Source organism: Thamnophis elegans, chromosome 17, assembly GCF_009769535.1.
Source record: "Thamnophis elegans isolate rThaEle1 chromosome 17, rThaEle1.pri, whole genome shotgun sequence".
Classification (NCBI taxonomy): Eukaryota; Metazoa; Chordata; class Lepidosauria; order Squamata; family Colubridae; genus Thamnophis; species Thamnophis elegans.
The window spans coordinates 1789799-1806582 of NC_045557.1; the positions used below are offsets into that span (position 1 = coordinate 1789799).

The window sequence follows — 16784 nt, forward strand, 5'->3', positions numbered from 1 at the left end:
GTTAAAGTCCCCACATTATACCAAGGTCACGCTCCGCAGGCAATGAGGAGACCCAGAGAAGGGAACATGGTGTGTGTTCATGTTCACCCATAGTCAGCCAGACTTTTCAACAAGTGCAAGTCGATCATCCTGGTCTTTGTGGGCAAAATCTCAAGCTCACCTGGCATCCCTCCAAGCTTCATCCCCTTAACGGATGAGCAAAAAACCTGGTAAAACCCAGCGAGCGAAAACAGGGAAGACTCGTATCATTTTTGGTTTGACTGAAAGTGAAAATCACAGTCCATTTCCTTGTTTGGTGCAGGCAGGCTCATGTGACCAGGGTAATAAATTGATTGTCTCCTCTGTTGGCACCGACATTGGGCGGCTGTTGCTTGGGAGAGCGGCTGTGTTCGGCTACGGAGTTAGCAAAATAAATAAATAAATCTGAGAGGGGGGGGGGGTGTCAGACATTGGATGAGTACGACTTGGAAAAGTCTGCCAGCTGAAAGATGTTCAGGTAGGTAGAAGGCCATCCTCTTCCTTGCAACACTTTATTTGAGCAGGGCGAGAAAGTTTGTTTTCCCGTCGAAGGAGATCGGTAAGAACGTTGGCTTTTAGCTTTGGATCTCTGGATAACGCTGGGAATATTTTCATCGGGGTTCATATCTAGCAAGGAAGGAAACGGGGAATTTCCTACAAGACCTGGATCTGACAGGAACGTACAGCCAAGATGGATTAATTACTTTCTTCCTGATTTGAGTGTATTTGTTTTAGCAAAAATTAAATATGAGCCGGGTCTTAATTCTCAAAGGTGTGTGTCAGGTTTAAGAAACTGGAGGTGCAAAGGTGATCTATCGCCTTGATTCTTTGCATGTTTTCAAAGCAGCCTAATTCAAAGCCGATATCCTCCAATTTCACGTCAGACTTGACAGAGATGTGGTGGGTAAGAAACTTTTCGCATCATTAAAATATTTTTAATGTCTCCAACTTCCTGTGAGCGTTCAACTTATTGCTTGCTTTAATTTTGGAAGCTGCCTGGAGTCACCATGAGTTGGAGTTGGGAGGCAGTATAAATTTTCTTAACAAATAAATAAAATAGCGCTTTATCTTCCTTGTATTGTGAGCAAACTCAGTGGTGTGATTAAAAGTACGGCAATATTTTTGCCTGCTGGATTTCAGTATTTCTTTGTAAGAAGCAAAGCGAGATTCCTTTGAGGGCACCCTGCGTTTGTTAAAGTGTATTTAGGAGTAGATTTATCCAAGGGGTGTTGGGAGATTGCACAATGTCTCAACGGACATTAGGTGTTGTCGCGGCTTCAAGATTGTACAAACTTTCGACTGAACACCACTGTTGCATTGTGCAAAGAAATGATCTTACAAGCATAAATAATCAGCACTTCAACTTCAGCTTCCTCCTTGACTTGCTGGTAATTGAGCAAAGAGAGTTAAACAATAGTTTATCTGCCATGCTCTGACTTAAAAAAAATCAGAGTGATCACAGATAGTTTGAGTTTATCATCCTACATCTCAACAGGATGGAGATACACGTTTGGCTGATGGCCTTTTGTGTCATTGTCACGTCTGCACCCCAGTGGCGCAGGGACCCCAAGCTGGACAAATACTGGGAATTATGGATGAAGAAATATGGCAAAGAATACCAAAATACGGTAAGAGCGCTCAGCAGTAGCTCCTGCAGTTAAAAAATAAAAGGAGTACACAATTCTTTTTATAAGCAAGGTCTTCTTGTCGGCTAATTGTGACTTCTGATTTAATCCTCAGAATCAGGAAGAGCTGCGCCGAATGACGTGGGAAAAGAACATACAATTTATCACACTGCACAATCTCGAATATTCACTGGGCCTGCATTCTTATGAACTTGGCATGAATAACTTAGGAGATATGGTTAGCTCTGATGATTTATTTAAGGGATGTTTAAATGTGCTTGGTAACTACGCGTATTAAGACTAAACGCCCCGCTTTGGAAAAAAAATTGATGAAGATTAAAGAGTACAGAAGGTTGAATTTTTTTTTTTTAGGGAGCAAGGGGGTTGGAGTAGGAGACCTCCAAGCTTCCTCCCAACTCTTTTAGTTTGCTTTTTTTACTATTCTGTTATTCTGCCTTTCTACTATTCTGCCATTCTCTTATTCTGCTATTCTGTTATTCCTTCTTCTGGCTAAATGCGTTTCTGATCTTTCCACAGACCAGCAAAGAAGTGTCAATGCTCCTGACCGGCTTGAAAATCCCATCCTGGTGGAACCGAAATTCCACGTCGCACAAATCCATCGTAGGCACCTGGATCCCTGAGTCCATAGACTGGAGGGACAAAGGATACGTCACGAGTGTTAAAGACCAGGTGAGAGGAGGACTTTCAAACATCCATCGGTCTGTTCGGGATACTTTTGGTGCCACTGATTCTGTCCATCTCTGTCTTTCAGTATTCGTGCGGCGCTTGCTGGGCCTTCAGCGCCGTGGGGGCCCTGGAAGCTCAGTTAAAACGCAAGACTGGGAAACTGGTGTCACTTAGCTCCCAGAATCTGGTCGATTGCTCCAATCTCTACGGGAACCACGGCTGTAACGGAGGTTACATGCCTGCTGCTTTCCAGTATATCATAGATAATAAAGGAATCAACTCCGAGGATTCCTATCCATATAAGGCCAAGGTTTGTATAGCTATTGTTGCAGAAAATTGCTTGCAAACATGCTCTAAATCGGGGTGTCCAATCTTGGCCAAACATGCTCTAAATCGGGGTGTCCAATTTTAAGATCTGTGGACTTCAATTCCTAGAATTTTCCAGCCAGCCATGCTGGAAATTCAGGGAGTTGAAGTCCACAGAATCTTAAAGTTTCCAAGGTTGGACAATCCTGGTCTAAATTCTGTCTCTCTTTGGTCTCCTTCCTTGATGGTTTGCAAATCGTGGCAGATGTTGTAATTAAAGCTGGCACATTTAATCATTTCCCTGACTTCCTCGGCGGAGGTTGCAATCCTACGCGCAGCAGCATAAATAACCCCTTGCTACTTGCTCCAAACTTAATTTATAGGCTTGTGCCCTAAGATCCCATTTGGGCTTCTGTGTCACCATCCAACTTTAAGAAAAAGGAAAGGAATAATTCGGAGTGACTGCTCCATTTTAAAAGAGATGTTTTTCGTCTCGTTCACGTCATATTTCCCTCAATCCTTATCACCGCTATAAAAATAGCATGCTTTTCAAAAACTGTTTATCCCTCATCACGCTTTTGCTGACCAAACTGAGGTGGAGAAATGCTTGTCGCGATTCCAGACCCATTTATTTTACTTTAATTAAAATCTCGTTTTTTTGCAAGACACCCAATGCAATATGCATTTATGTTTTACAGTCATTGAGATTGGGTTTGGTCCCAAGCTATAAATTTTAGCACCTCCCAAAAGGTGTTGGCCTCACCTATAAACCTGAAGGAGGCTGGGGTTTTAAAAGCCAACGAAATGATAGTTGTTTAAGAAATAAGCCAGAGGGAAAAGCAACTGGGGTTGAACGGGCACAAATATGTGGGTTTACTCATTGAGGAAAACAAGCTTGAACTTTTACCTACTTCCTGCAGGATGGGCTATGTCGCTATAATCCCGCTGCGAGGGCTGCTACCTGTTCGAAATATACCTTGCTTCCATCTGGAAACGAGACTTACCTGAAGGATGCTGTAGCCAACATTGGACCAGTGTCGGTGGCCATCAACGCAAACCAGCCAACATTCTTTCTCTATAAGCAAGGTAACATTCACACACACACAAACACGGAGAGGAAACGTGTCCGCGTTTACGTTGATCTGTAAAATGAATAAGATTCGGTTTTGTGAGTTTAGGATCCTGGGTTGTCGATAAACATTTATAAGTGATTCCAACTCTTTTTTTCCCCCCAAATAGGAGTTTATAATGATGCCAAATGCACCAGTCAGCATTTGAACCATGCCGTCCTCGTGGTTGGATACGGAAAGGAGAATGGCATGGATTACTGGCTTGTGAAGAACAGGTATGGCAGCCCTTGGCCAGTTTCAGGGGTTAAACCAGGATTAACGACTGCGCATAAGTTATTTTAAGATGCTTTGGTCTTAAATATAAACGCAGCCTTCTTTTCTACAAACAAGCATCCCGCCCTAGGACTTAATTGAGGGACAGTTGAAGATTTAGTAGCTTCTGTCATTTTGCAAAGGTGGAGGAAGGAGATTATGCATGATCCATTTTTGTGCAAGGAAAAATGGATTATAAACGGACTGAAGTGGTGGATAATTTTGCAAATCCCTTGATTTATAAGCCATATTAAGAGCTTCCCAAGCAGAAAAAGAGGCCCAAATTATTAAATATAATCCTCTCTTAGCATGTTGTGGGTATGCAGCTTGCAAGCAGCCACCACTTGCCTCTTGATTATTTTTGCCCCTTGTCAATCAAAGCATCTAACTTTTCAGACGCCAAATAAATCCCATATAATTTAAAGAGTATCAGTGGCATTCCCAACCCACCCCACTGCCTCCCCATTTAGACTCCTTACTTAAGAGAGCTCATTCTTAAAGCATATGCTCATTATTTCCCTCTTCTTATTCCAACAGCTGGGGAATCAATTTTGGCCATGAAGGCTATATTAAAATTGCCAGAAATCAAGGGAATCGCTGTGGCATCGCCAGTTACTGCTCGTATCCGATCATTTAGATGGCATCTAAATTTTGCAGAAGCCCTCTTAGGCAGCTAATCTTAGCCTTTATATATATATATATATATATATATATATATATATATATATATATATATATATATATATATATATATATATAAAACTGTTGCATTTGGAAAGAGCGATTGATTGCCAAAACCCAGATCTTCCATCCGGCTCCACCTGGTAGATCTAAGGCAAGCAGCCCACACGAGGGTTTATCTGGGTTTAGTTTGGAATTTTCTAACGATCCCTGGGGCACTGCCCAGCTTAAATCAGTTAATCAGGTAATGTCTACCAATCTGCTTTGAACAAGCAAAGAGCCCAGGATAATTGACAGGGATTTCCATTTCGGGCCACCTGAAAACGGGATGGCGTCCAGAATCTGCATTCAGGAGTGTAAAGCAAAATCTTCTTTAAAGTTTCGGCTATTTGCAAGACGGTTTCTCACCTGGAAAGAATCAAAAGCATACAAGTTGAACTTGGGACTCATTTTAACACCAGGAAGAAAAGAACATTTTCACTGCTTGGAGCCACTGCATGGAATACAACAGTATAAACATGGAATCTTAGGATTGGAAGGGACCTTGGAGATCATTTAGTCTAACCCTCTGCCCAAGGCAGGAGACCTTATATTATCCCGGAGCAATCTTTATTTAAAAAAACCTCCAGCAATGGAGATTTTTCTTCTTCTTCTTGCAATGTATGCTGGATCTTTTCTGAACCTGGCTGAAATATAACTCGAAATGTATTTAACCTTTGGCCTCTATTAAAGATTATTAAAGGCAATGCATGTTCAAGGAATCGTGGCTTAGTGTGATGTGATAACCCAGTTGCTTCGTTGATTGCATGGTGGTTTAATGTTGGTGTCTTGTCCCTTTGACCAAAGAAAAGAAGAAAAACAGATAGAGAATACTAGAAAAAAAAAAGCATCATTCTACCCTAGCCCTGAAAAATGATGGCGTATTAACCATTATCCACCACCATGAATAATGGGTATTGTAGTCGCAGCATTATTCTCCCCCCTCCCGTCCTCCCTCCCTTGACCTGGGAAAAGGTGGGCGTTCAACAACCCATCCTTCTCCGTCCATTGAACATGCTGACTTGGGATGGAGATGGGCTTTGTAGTCCCCAACCCATCCAGAAGGGAACAGCTGGCCAAAGTGACGCCTTCTGGTTTTTAAGGATGCTTTTAAAACCGCCCTTAAACAATTACATTTAAAAAGTCATGTATATGACACAGGAAACTATATGAGTTTAACTAATAAAGACAGACATGCATTAAATATAAATTCTATTCTATTTCTATTTATTAAATTTACAGGCCGCCCAATCCCGGAGGACTCTAAATGATGGCAATCTTTAAATAATAATAATAATAAATAATTCAAAAGACATGTTTAAGCCACCACCAGATTCTCTATCTCTAATCTGTATATCATGTTTATATAAAAACGAGGAGATTCCAACTTAGAAGAAAATCCTCAATGGGGATACATAAATAATTATAAATAAGGCATGTTTAAGCCACCACCAGATTCTCTATCTCTAATCTGTATATCATATTTATATTAAAACGAGGAAATTCCAACTTAGAAGAAAATCCTCAATGGGGATACATAAATAATTATAAATAAGGCATGTTTAAGCCACCACCAGATTCTCTATCTCTAATCTGTATATCATATTTATATAAAAACGAGGAGATTCCAACTTAGAAGAAAATCCTCAATGGGGGTACATGATGTCATAGGCAGGTGATGTCATCCTGCATGACGTCATTGGGCAGGGCTCCAATCAGCAGCCACGCCTGCTTTGAAAAAAAGGCGGGAAAAGCCAGGGGGAGGGGCCAACCATTGGGCTGCCTGAGGGGGAAAAAGGCGGGAAAGGCGAAAAAGGCGCCTCATGTTTGAGGGAGGGAGCAGCCCGAGGCGGCCATTTTCCCCCCTCAGGGTGGGCCTTTTCTCCCCTTTCCCAATGTCCTTTTTTTAAAAAGAAAAAACACACAATAATAGGTGTTAAATGTCTTGTTCCTCACAGCAGTGTTTCTAGATTGTGCCATGGGGGGCTCCAGATGCCTCCCACCAGGGCAATCCAATTTCTTCTCTCCGTGATTTCTGGCTGTGAGGGGAATAGCTGGTTCTGGCTCCTTTCGCATCCACTGGCCCTTCATCGCCATCTTGAACCTTTGTGGTGAACAAGATGGCGAAGACTTAGCCTTGGTTCCCCCCCTCAGGGGGCCAAGCTTTCTTTTTTCTCTTAGGAATGGAAGGGCAGCAAAAAATGGAGGACAGCCAGGGGGGTGTCTGGGAGATGCACTCAGCATCAACCCCCAGCTGGCTTTTTCCCAATAGGAAAAGGAGTGGGGGAGATGGAGGACTGTGCAATTCTCCATACTTTGGGAAACTGTGGCATCTTCACAACAATAAATCCTTCCACGAAGGCATAATTGCTCCCTTCAGAACTGGTCCTTCTTGAAGGCTACCTCCCTCAACCTGTTTAGCCATCCTGGTTTGGCAGCTAGAATGATGGCTTAGGGGGTAGATGGCCATTTTCAGGCCTGGGGACTCCAAGTCCCATCATTCCCATGCAGCTGGCTGGGCAATTCTGGGAGTTGGAAGTCCACAAGCTTTAAAAGTTACCAAGATTGGACTTTCCCTGGCTTTTAGGGCATTGTGGGAAGGCAGCCATAAACACCCCTTTATTCTTCCCCTTAACTAACCAACCCTTTCATTTATTTTTATTAACAGAGGATTGCAATACCCCGTTAGGAAAAGGAGATGGCAACTTTGCAGAAGCAAAGGAATCCCCTGGTATGCTTGAAGACAGATCCCACCCAGGATTGAAATCTAGGATCCTTTAGGCCGGAAAAAACCAAGGATTTCTTCTTTTTTCCCCCTAGACTGCAGCCATATTCCCCACCAAAATTGCCACCGAACAGCAATCCCTCATGTTGGTGAAGCGGCTGCTGGCCATCTCTGTCTCCTGTATCACCTATCTCAGGGGCATTTTGCCCGAATCTGCCTACGGGACAAGATATTTAGATGGTAATGCCTTTTCCATGGATTTGAGGCAAAAAAGAAGGGGAAATCCTGCTGGGAAACGGTTTTGGAAGGATGTGGAGAAGCTTGGAGGCTCCAAGAGAGAAGATGGACCTTTGAGAAGAAGGCTGTCTCCACCATCGATGATACCACCCATTGCTTGGAGAGTCCTTTCTCATTTAAATGCAATAAAGAAAATATATAAAGTAGGGGTGTCCAAGCTTGGAAACCTTAAGATCTGGGGACTTCAATTCCCAGAATTCCCCAGCCAGCCATTCATGTGGATTTGCATTTAAATGCAATAAAGAAAATATATAAAGTAGGGGTGTCCAAGCTTGGAAACCTTAAGATCTGGGGACTTCAATTCCCAGAATTCGCCAGCCAGCCATGCATGTGGATTTGCATTTAAATGCAATAAAGAAAATATATAAACTAGGGGTGTCCAAGCTTGGAAACCTTAAGATCTGGGGACTTCAATTCCCAGAATTCCCCAGCCAGCCATTCATGTGGATTTGCATTTAAATGCAATAAAGAAAATATATAAAGTAGGGGTGTCCAAGCTTGGAAGCCTTAAGACCTGGGGACTTCAATTCCCAGAATTCCCCAGCCAGCCATGCCTGTGGATTTGCATTTAAATGCAATAAAGAAAATATATAAAATAGGGGTGTCCAAGCTTGGAAACCTTAAGACCTGGGGACTTCAGTTCCCAGAATTCCCCAGCCAGCCATGCATGTGGACTTGTGGACTTCAACTCCCAGAATCCTCTAGCCCCGGCATGGGGAATTCTGGGAGTTGAAGTCCACAGGTCTTAAAGTTGCCAAACTTGGACACACCCCTGATATAAATGGATAGGTTGGTTTGCAAAGGAATCAGTCATGCTCAAGTAATGACACTGAGTTGTTTAAAATATATATATATTGTATATGAAAGGGGGAAAAAGTTACTTTAAAATTCCCTAAACCAGTGTTTCTCAACCTTGGCAACTTGAAGATGTCTGGACTTCAACTCTCAGAATTCCCCAGCCAGCGAATGCTGGCTGGGGAATTCTGGGAGTTGAAGTCCGGACATCTTCAAGTTGCCACGGTTGAAAAACACTGCCCTAAACCAATGTGAACTTTTAGCTAGGCTGGCAAGCAGCAGGAAGTTAAAATAACCGAAACTTTTCTCGGGGGAAGGAAGGGAGGTTTCATTTCTTATGGAGCAGCTTTTTTAAAAAAAATAGTTCCATTTTCAAGACTATGGGTTGTAGGGCTACTGGCATATTTTGCATGGAAAGATTTGGATCTTTGAATCTGCTAATCAGGGAGATTTTGCAGATGCATGATGATGTCCTATGGATTGGGTAATTTCCCTGCCCGATGACATCATGAGGGCGATGTCAATGGCCTCCCCCCCCCCCCCCCGGCAGCCATCAAACAAGGCAAGAGGGTCTACAAATCAGATTTCATAGAAGCAAAGTATTTTAGATCAGTCAGTCAAAAGTTTAATTGTAATTAATGCTGGTGGTTTGTTTTGTCTTTCAAGATCTCTGCGTGAAGATCCTAAAAGAGGATAAAAAATGCCCCGGGTCCAGCCAGCTTGTAAAATGGTACATCTTCTATCATTTGCAGCTTTGTGTCCTTTGGCAAGGGTGGCCAGCAGAAAATGAATGACGCTTTTGCAAATTTACATGTTTCCCTAAATAAGTCTTGGGAATGAGGTATTGTAAAAGAAACATGTTTTCAATTAGATTAATGCTATGCTTCATGCAAAATTATATAAATTGGCTTTCTTAACCAAACCCACTGGTTAATACTATATGGAAAAAGTTGCATAGTCTGGCACCGCTGCATATTTTTTTTTTCAATTAATATACTTCAAGTGTATTTTCAGTTCATGCATGAAAAAGCTAAGCTTAAAGCCTCAATCTTATTTAACTTTTTTGCAGGATGCTAGGATGCTATGATGCCCTGCAGAAAAAATATGTAAGTTGGCCTTTTGTCTGTAATGGGCCACAAAGTTTTACAAATATGAAAACCCTTCTAATAATTTATTTCTTGCTTGTCTTTTAAACAGCTCAGATTAATCGTCTTAGCGGTAAGTTTGGCAAACATATATTCCACATATGGAAATAAAGCTTCCCTTTCTCTTTGCTTGATTTTCATTTTGTTGTTTATCACTGAATACAGGTCTATACCAACCAGGAGGATCCCCAGGTATGTCTTCCATGTCATTTCTTATCAACTTTGTGATTGGACGCTTTGATTTGCATCAAAACATCTATTAAAATTTTTATAAAGATATTTATTACAAGGAACATTTTGATAAAGATGGATACTTAAAGCTTTGCATGCACTCTAACTTCATCACTGGAGCTAGAAAGAAATGAGTTATCTCTTTTGTTCTTGGGGAACAATTTTTTTCCCTTATTAAAAATACTTTCCTTGACACAGAAAACAACAAAGCCACAACCCACTAGGTGTCACTCTACCTCTGTATTATATTATTGTAAACCTACTGAAGACTGGTCCCCTCCCTTTATAGTTTTAGTTGGACCATTAAGAAACCACCTCCTGTTGGAGTTTTTGTGTGTGCAAAATGCTCTTCCCCAGATTCATCTTATGCACAAGGCTTTGAAATTTGTTTCTTGGCATTGCAAAATAGATTTGATCCTGTCATTTTCGCTCAACAGTTCTCCCTGAGTGCTAGATAAATAACTTGCTGCATTTTGTATTAGACGGTTACAGAATGTTACCAGTTTAAGTTCAAATACACAGACGAAGGACCGTCAATGGATTTCAGAAGGTATGCTTTTATTTTTCCCTCTTCATCAAAGAACTCCAGTAAAATATTTTTCCTAGTTCATCCCAGTAAAATGTGGGGAAATATATGCTTTGATTTTGGAACCTGAAAACTAACCCGGGTGTGTTTGTTGACAAGGAACATGTACATTTGTTTCATCACAATTCCTCACTAAGAATGGGCTTGTTACAAAGTCTAAATAGGGTCGTTGCAACAAATATTATCAAAAACATATTTGACCAACTCCGAAATACAGCAGAAATACAGAAATTGCAAACACAGGCTTGCCTTCTAGAATTAAGAAGACCCCTAACTCACCATGCAAGCCCAGGATTTTATTTCCAGAAGCTGTTGGAAAGGCAGCCTGGCCCCCCCTCATCCTACTCCCCACAATTGGTATTCACGCTCATACGCCCTTTGACCTGTCCCATCCAGCCTTCCTGGTTTGTCCTCCCTGATAGATTTATCTTCCGTGATGAATCTGACTAATTCCCTTCTAAAACTACTTAAGTGAGTGGAAAGAACAACACCGCATCCTATGGAGTAATTGTCATAAATTAGATGGTGGCATTCTGTGAAAACATCCTGCCTTTGGTGTGGGCTGCTGAATCAGGTTGTGTTGCACCACACCACATTCAAGAGAGGCACACAATTTTATGCACCATCTCCACATCTTGCGCACTTTGTGCTCCTGTTTGTGTCTGATTTCCCTCACCCTCCTTGTCAAGAACCGTCTTGCTCTGCTCTCTTTAGGATAAGACTTGTCTGCAGGCACAGCTAGGTGCAAGGGAACTCCTTGGATAGAGCTGAGTTTACAGAAGCTAAAACTTCTGGATCCTCCTTTTTAGGGGAGGCGATGAACTTATTTGGCCTCGTAACACAACTACTTTGTGCTTTCAGTCAGCAGAGTCAATCGAGCATCACATGCGCTGATACGAAGAAAGCGAGTATCCTGCTCATCCGGAAGATTTACATCCTGATGCAAAACCTGGGCCCGCTGCCTGATAATGTTTGCCTGACAATGAAGCTGTTCTATTACGACGAAGGTATCTTTAAGCTCTTAATATCACCTAATAAGGGAGATATAGGTCAAACTAATCAACGTATCTCATGGCAGAGCATGGATTTATTTCCTTTCCAGTTACGCCGCCTGACTACCAGCCCCCTGGATTCAAAGAGGGCGACTGCGAAGGGATGGCCTTTGAGGGGGAGCCCATGTACCTCAACGTTGGGGAGGTTCCCACCCCATTCCATATGCTGAAAGTGAAAGTGACCACCGAGAAGGACCGCATGGAGCGTGTGGACAAAGCCATCCTAAAGGAGGACGCCAGCCTTGCTTCCGTGCACCTTCAGGAAGACCAGCATCAAAAAATGGATGTAAGAACGTTGGGGTTTACTTGTATGCTTGAAGAAATACGTTTTACGTTATGCTGTGGGTCACAATAACGCCACTTGCTTTGCCCGCCTTCAAAATCATCGAAACAGTTCCGTTGGAAGAACATCCTTGTTTTGTGTACTTTACGCAGGAAGATTTTGTGCCAGAAAATAAAACAGGAGGGCAGAAGAATGCAAGCAGGAAGCTGCACCCAGAAGGTACACATGGCATAGGATTTTCTTCTGTATCAAAATAACCGGGCATTCATCTCGGTTGCCTTGCTTTTTTCTAGGTGTCAGATGAACTTGTGAACTCAATGCTTTTATTGTGAATCATGTATGTTTGAAAAATAAGCACGTGATTTTAAAAAGAAGACAGCAGAACAAATACTCAAATACCTATTTTTCCCTCCAGAAAGATGATACAAATGTAAAATTCTGCCCCCCATGAAAAGCCCTTCGGACTGGAAAGCATATTTCATTCTCATTTGTTTGTTTTACTGAATTTATATAGTTGTCTTTCTCATGCACGTAAACCCTGGGTAATGCAAACTAACTTGGGACAGGGGTTTTTTGGAACTAAACATATGAGTAGAATAATATTTAGCTACCCCAGGTATTTTGCTAACCTTGGGAAATGGAGGGAGAGGAACAACTGTCCTGCACCACAACCTCTCAGCCCGGCTTCCTGCACAGAGTGTGACTCCTCCTGCCTGATTTTGAAAATGTATTAAGGCAATTCAAAAGTCTAATTATCGTTCATTCTGAGGAATTGCATAATCCTTTACAGAACCAGACCTAATTTGCACAGAGGAAGAGAAAACCACAGAAGAATTCCCGAGCTGCCCCATCAGTAATTCTAAGGTACAAAAGCTCCGTTTTCTTTCCCAACATCCCTGCTCTCCCCACGGGATAAAAGAAGAAAACTGGTTCAGCTACTTGAGTGCAGGAACGTGCTGCTTACCCCAGTAGTTCCCAGCCCGTGCCGTTATGAATTTATTTCCCCAGCCATGTCGTGCTGGGATAGCGTCTCAACTCCCAATTAATTTAATTTTGTTTTATTTGCTGCGTGGCAAATGATTCTTAAGGCACAAAACGTCAGGAGCTTCTGAACAAAGCTGCATTTAGTGTTCAAGGCTCAGCTTTCAAGCAAGCCTTTTTATGGAGAAAAACCTCTGCCATACCTCTTCCCAAATAGCTTGTGGTCCACGACTCCTAAGTCTGAAAAAAGCAGAAATGAGGCCTGTTAAAGTTTAGCCAGTAACCATTTGGTTGTTTTAACTCTTTTTAGGTGGATCATTTAATAAGCAAGACATCAGAACTTGAAGTCACCGAGAGCAGGACCCGAAGCGGGAAAAAATTTATGGGGAACATAGTAAGTGTTTTATTCTTAAACACACGTTATATTAAAAGATCAGACTGATAGTCATGCAGGCCTGACAGAACTAACATCGATTGTTAGTTCTTAATTTACGGTATTCCCCTTACTTTGAATTAATTCCCTGGTATCTCAATTTTGTTACTCTTCCCATAACTGGGTTGACTTTGTTATGTTTGTTGTTAAATGAAAATATTAATTCCTACAACAAATTTTCTCACCAACCCACGATCTTATTTTATCCTCACACTGATCTTTCCTTGTGAAATGTCTTAAGACCGCATGCTAAGTCACATAGACTGACTTTAAATCTGGACAGCTAGGATCCGAGAGGGGAAATCTGAGCCTAGCTAAGTGGCAGCCCTCAGTGTCTCTTCTGGCCTTCACACCAGCTTTTTAATGAAAAAGCATGAAGTCAAATCAGACCCAGGAAGGCTTCCAGCCCTCATTCTTGATTGTCTGCAAGGGGAAGAGAAAACGGTGCTGATTAGGAGATTACACGACTGGAGTGAAAGCCAGTTTTGGGGTGGGGGGGGGTGTCTGCGGGCTTTATAAAAACTCCCACCCTGAATTCCCAGTTTCCAGCAGAAAGTGTTCCAGAAAGAACCTTCAGGTCAGTCTGAATCTTTGCAGATCTTCCCATCCATCATACAAAGTGCTACTAAAAAAAAACCAAAAAACCCCAACCCTCTTTGCACCAGCCAAATGCCTGATTGATATAAAATTGCCCACCTATAAGCATTGTGGGAACTGATTCTGCCAGAATCAGCAACTTAAGAAGTGCCCTTTAGCATGTACAGCAGGGGAAGTAAATCACATGTCATCAGGACCAAGCTACGGCTTGCCCTTACTGTCGCCACTCGTAGAGAGCCCTTCATTAATTTTTTAGCACAAGCCGAGGAAGAGTAACAGCCTGCAGATGCCTCGCGAGCCGTCTTAATAGCCGTCTGCAGTAAGGCTCTTCTTCTAGAGTAACAGTTCCTCTGTCTCTGTCAAGGGTGCCGCCGCCGCGGGAAACACAAAGCAGAGACCCTCCAAGGGTGCGGAAGCCCAGAAGAGAAGGAGCTCGGAACTGGAGAAGCCTGTAAGTGCCTCTGTGCTGCACTTAGTCCCCCCTCCTTTCCCCAGGCAGGATTTTGGCCGAGCGAAGAGAAAGCCTGACCTCTCGAAAGGTCCGTTTTGTAAAGGGAGGAGGCTGGTGGGGACCACAGAGGTCCACTGCTGCCCATCCATTTAACGACTCTGCACATTTGCCTCGCAGCTCTTTACTCACACATTGCTCCCGGCGGGTAAACTGTGCCTTGGACCACGGTCAGAAATACGCACTCTACGAAATAAAGTCGGAGCTGCTGAAATAATAAACCCAGCCAGGGATGTGATAAAACACAAAGCCATTGCAACTGAGCACAGCTCTTAGTTCTGCTCGAAGCTCTGGGGCCATCACAAAATATTGTTCTGGGGTGACACAGCCACACATTTGTTGCATGTAACAACAGGTGCGACGCCAAAGGTAGCCAGGCCTTCTTAGGAGCCCCCTTTTTTTTCTGGCCATGTAAAGTTTGGGGCGGATACTCTGGCAATTCCCTGCTCTACAGCCGTTTGTTTTTGTAATGGAATAATCTGTGTTTTTGCGTAATAATAAATTTCCCCACCTCTCTCACAGCCCCTCACTGGCGGAGGGTCAACCTGTTTTGGATAGCGGTATCCACCTTACTGCTTATATTCCAAGGCACTTCCCGCAACATTAGCGAGGCTTAATTCTCAATCAAACCCACATCCATTCCCTGAAACGATACCCTAAATCTTAAAACAGGTTTGCTGGAGACGGCCAATCTTGCGTTTTTTTCCGCCGAACCCTCCGTTTAATCCCCATCGATGTTTTTTATTGACGTTGTGCCACATTCTTCATGTTTACCGAAGAATAAGTCCCCTAAAGTTCAGCCGTGCTTGCATGATGTGAGACGCCGGCCAGATTGGAGCCAGAGACACCTTTTTCTCTCTCTCCCTTTTTTATTTTGCAGCAAGGGCTGAGAATTTACAGGCCTTTTGTCATCACCTGCAGCCTAAGTAAAAAATTACATGTCCCGGCACTTCCCATGTATAAATGAGTGGCTGCTAAATGCTGGTGGCGCTTTCAGGTCTAATGGCAAATAGAGAACACACACACATACACAAAAAGAAGTAATAGAACAAATTGGCTGGAATATATTAGCTCCAAAGGGAGTTGTGATTGTGTATTAAATGGGCAAACATTTCCCATTTGGGTTCCCCGTCCTCTGCAAAGGGGGAGCAGGGTTTAAAGATTCCTATTTGATTTCGCTTCGTTAAAACCTCAGAGAGGAAGATCTGCCTGTCAGGAGCACCAAGACTTGAAAGGAGGGAGGAGTACCAGGCGTGCCTTGAGTTATTTATCATGATAATAAAGGCCGGGTATCAATACATGAATAAAAATAAATTTAAAAAAAAAACCCTCCACGGGGGTTACCGTTCGCGGACCGTCCAGCCAAGGCGAAAGAGTTTATTTGCAATCAATGAAAACGAGAACAATAAACGGGACGAGGAGGAAGAGGGGAATTCTCATAAAAGAGTTTTATATTCTGCAGGAGATGCATCTGTTTCTGGCTTCTTCTTCTGTCTCTGCAGGTTTATCCTCTGGATTTCTCATCCAGCCAAGACCTGAGTCCCAAACGGAAGAAAATCAGCCAGCCCAAGGAGGAGTTCTAGGCGGCCGCTTCCCCCTTCTCTCCCCACTTCTCCCCCCTTCCTTCCTTCCTTCCTTCCTTCCTTACTTCCTTCCTTCCTCCCTTCCTCCTCCTCCTCCTCCTCCTCCTCCTCCTCCTCCTCCTCCTCCTCCATCTTCTTCTTCTGCTTTGCAGTCTTTGGATGTTTTAAAAATATTAAAGCCACTAAAATTTATGGGGCTCCTGTTTTTTTATTTCATTTAAAAGGCGTGAGGCTTTCATGGGGAGAGATCCGGGGGCGCATCCCCACCACCACCAGCCTGGGGAGGGGAGGAAAAAAAAAAGGGGGGGGTTACTGGTGGTCCTCGACTTATGATCACAATTGAGCCACTAAGCGAGACTGTTGTTGTGATAGTATAAGCCAGTTGCCAAGCAGCTGAATGTCGATCACGCGATCACGGGGATTGCCTGCGAAATGGGCCATTAAGCGTGAAAAAACGGTCCTCCCTTTTTTTCTCAGTGGGGCCGTAACTTGGGACGGTCGCTAAAGGAAGCATTGCAATTCAATTCAATTCAATTCAATTTATTAAATTTAGCCAGGACTTGTAGCTGCCCTTGACCCAAGAAAAGGCCTGGGATTATTTACGGCCCCCTCTGTGCCCCACAAGGGCCCCCTGTCGCAAAGCCTGGCCTGGGGTGGGGCGCAGGAATTAAAAAACATCTGGGCCCCCCAAGAAGAAGCCAGGCGGGGTGAGGGGAGCAGAGCTAAGGGGGTCTTGGGGTGCGGTGGGGTCCTCTTTGAACGTTTTAAGACTTTGTGGACTTCAACTCCCAGAATCCCCCAGCCAGCATAGCTGGCTGGGGGAATTCTGG

The 16784-nt window shown here is 43.2% G+C and overlaps 2 protein-coding genes across 3 annotated transcripts; both read left to right on the plus strand.

Moving 5' to 3' along the window:
* The first annotated feature begins 343 nt into the window (after window positions 1–343).
* LOC116520234 (cathepsin S-like) lies at window positions 344–5199 on the plus strand. The gene is made up of 9 exons (XM_032234390.1): window positions 344–496; window positions 1514–1646; window positions 1759–1881; window positions 2181–2333; window positions 2416–2640; window positions 3557–3722; window positions 3876–3981; window positions 4556–4706; window positions 4759–5199. Exons 1-8 carry the CDS (start codon window positions 489–491, stop codon window positions 4653–4655), a joined length of 1014 nt encoding a protein of 337 aa, XP_032090281.1. The 5' UTR covers window positions 344–488; the 3' UTR covers window positions 4656–4706; window positions 4759–5199.
* Window positions 5200–6622: 1423 nt separating this feature from the next.
* Window positions 6623–16011, plus strand: LOC116520232 (HORMA domain-containing protein 1-like). 2 transcript variants are annotated; one of them, XM_032234388.1, is made up of 14 exons: window positions 6624–7469; window positions 7559–7703; window positions 9222–9285; window positions 9625–9661; window positions 9753–9773; window positions 9866–9892; window positions 10414–10481; window positions 11379–11524; window positions 11620–11855; window positions 12005–12071; window positions 12643–12716; window positions 13144–13227; window positions 14228–14314; window positions 15874–16011. In XM_032234388.1, the coding sequence occupies exons 1-14, from the start codon at window positions 7437–7439 to the stop codon at window positions 15952–15954; spliced, it is 1170 nt and encodes a 389-aa protein (XP_032090279.1). In that variant the 5' UTR covers window positions 6624–7436; the 3' UTR covers window positions 15955–16011. The 2 variants fall into 2 exon arrangements, with proteins under 2 accessions (XP_032090278.1, XP_032090279.1); XM_032234387.1 differs by lacking the exon at window positions 15874–16011 and having other exon boundaries at window positions 6623–7469; window positions 14228–15145.
* The last annotated feature ends 773 nt before the right edge of the window (window positions 16012–16784 follow it).

What these genes read in the sequence shown, in the direction of transcription:
- LOC116520232 (XM_032234387.1), top strand. Translation starts at nt 7,437, where the DNA reads ATGGCAACTTTGCAGAAGCAAAGGAATCCCCTG. An exon ending in TCAGATTAATCGTCTTAGCG is followed by an intron (nt 9,774 to 9,865) that starts GTAAGTTTGGCA and finishes CACTGAATACAG; the next exon opens with GTCTATACCAACCAGGAGGA. An exon ending in AAAAATTTATGGGGAACATA is followed by an intron (nt 13,228 to 14,227) that starts GTAAGTGTTTTA and finishes GTCTCTGTCAAG; the next exon opens with GGTGCCGCCGCCGCGGGAAA.
- LOC116520234 (XM_032234390.1), top strand. An exon ending in GCAAAGAATACCAAAATACG is followed by an intron (nt 1,647 to 1,758) that starts GTAAGAGCGCTC and finishes TTTAATCCTCAG; the next exon opens with AATCAGGAAGAGCTGCGCCG. An exon ending in TACTGGCTTGTGAAGAACAG is followed by an intron (nt 3,982 to 4,555) that starts GTATGGCAGCCC and finishes TTATTCCAACAG; the next exon opens with CTGGGGAATCAATTTTGGCC.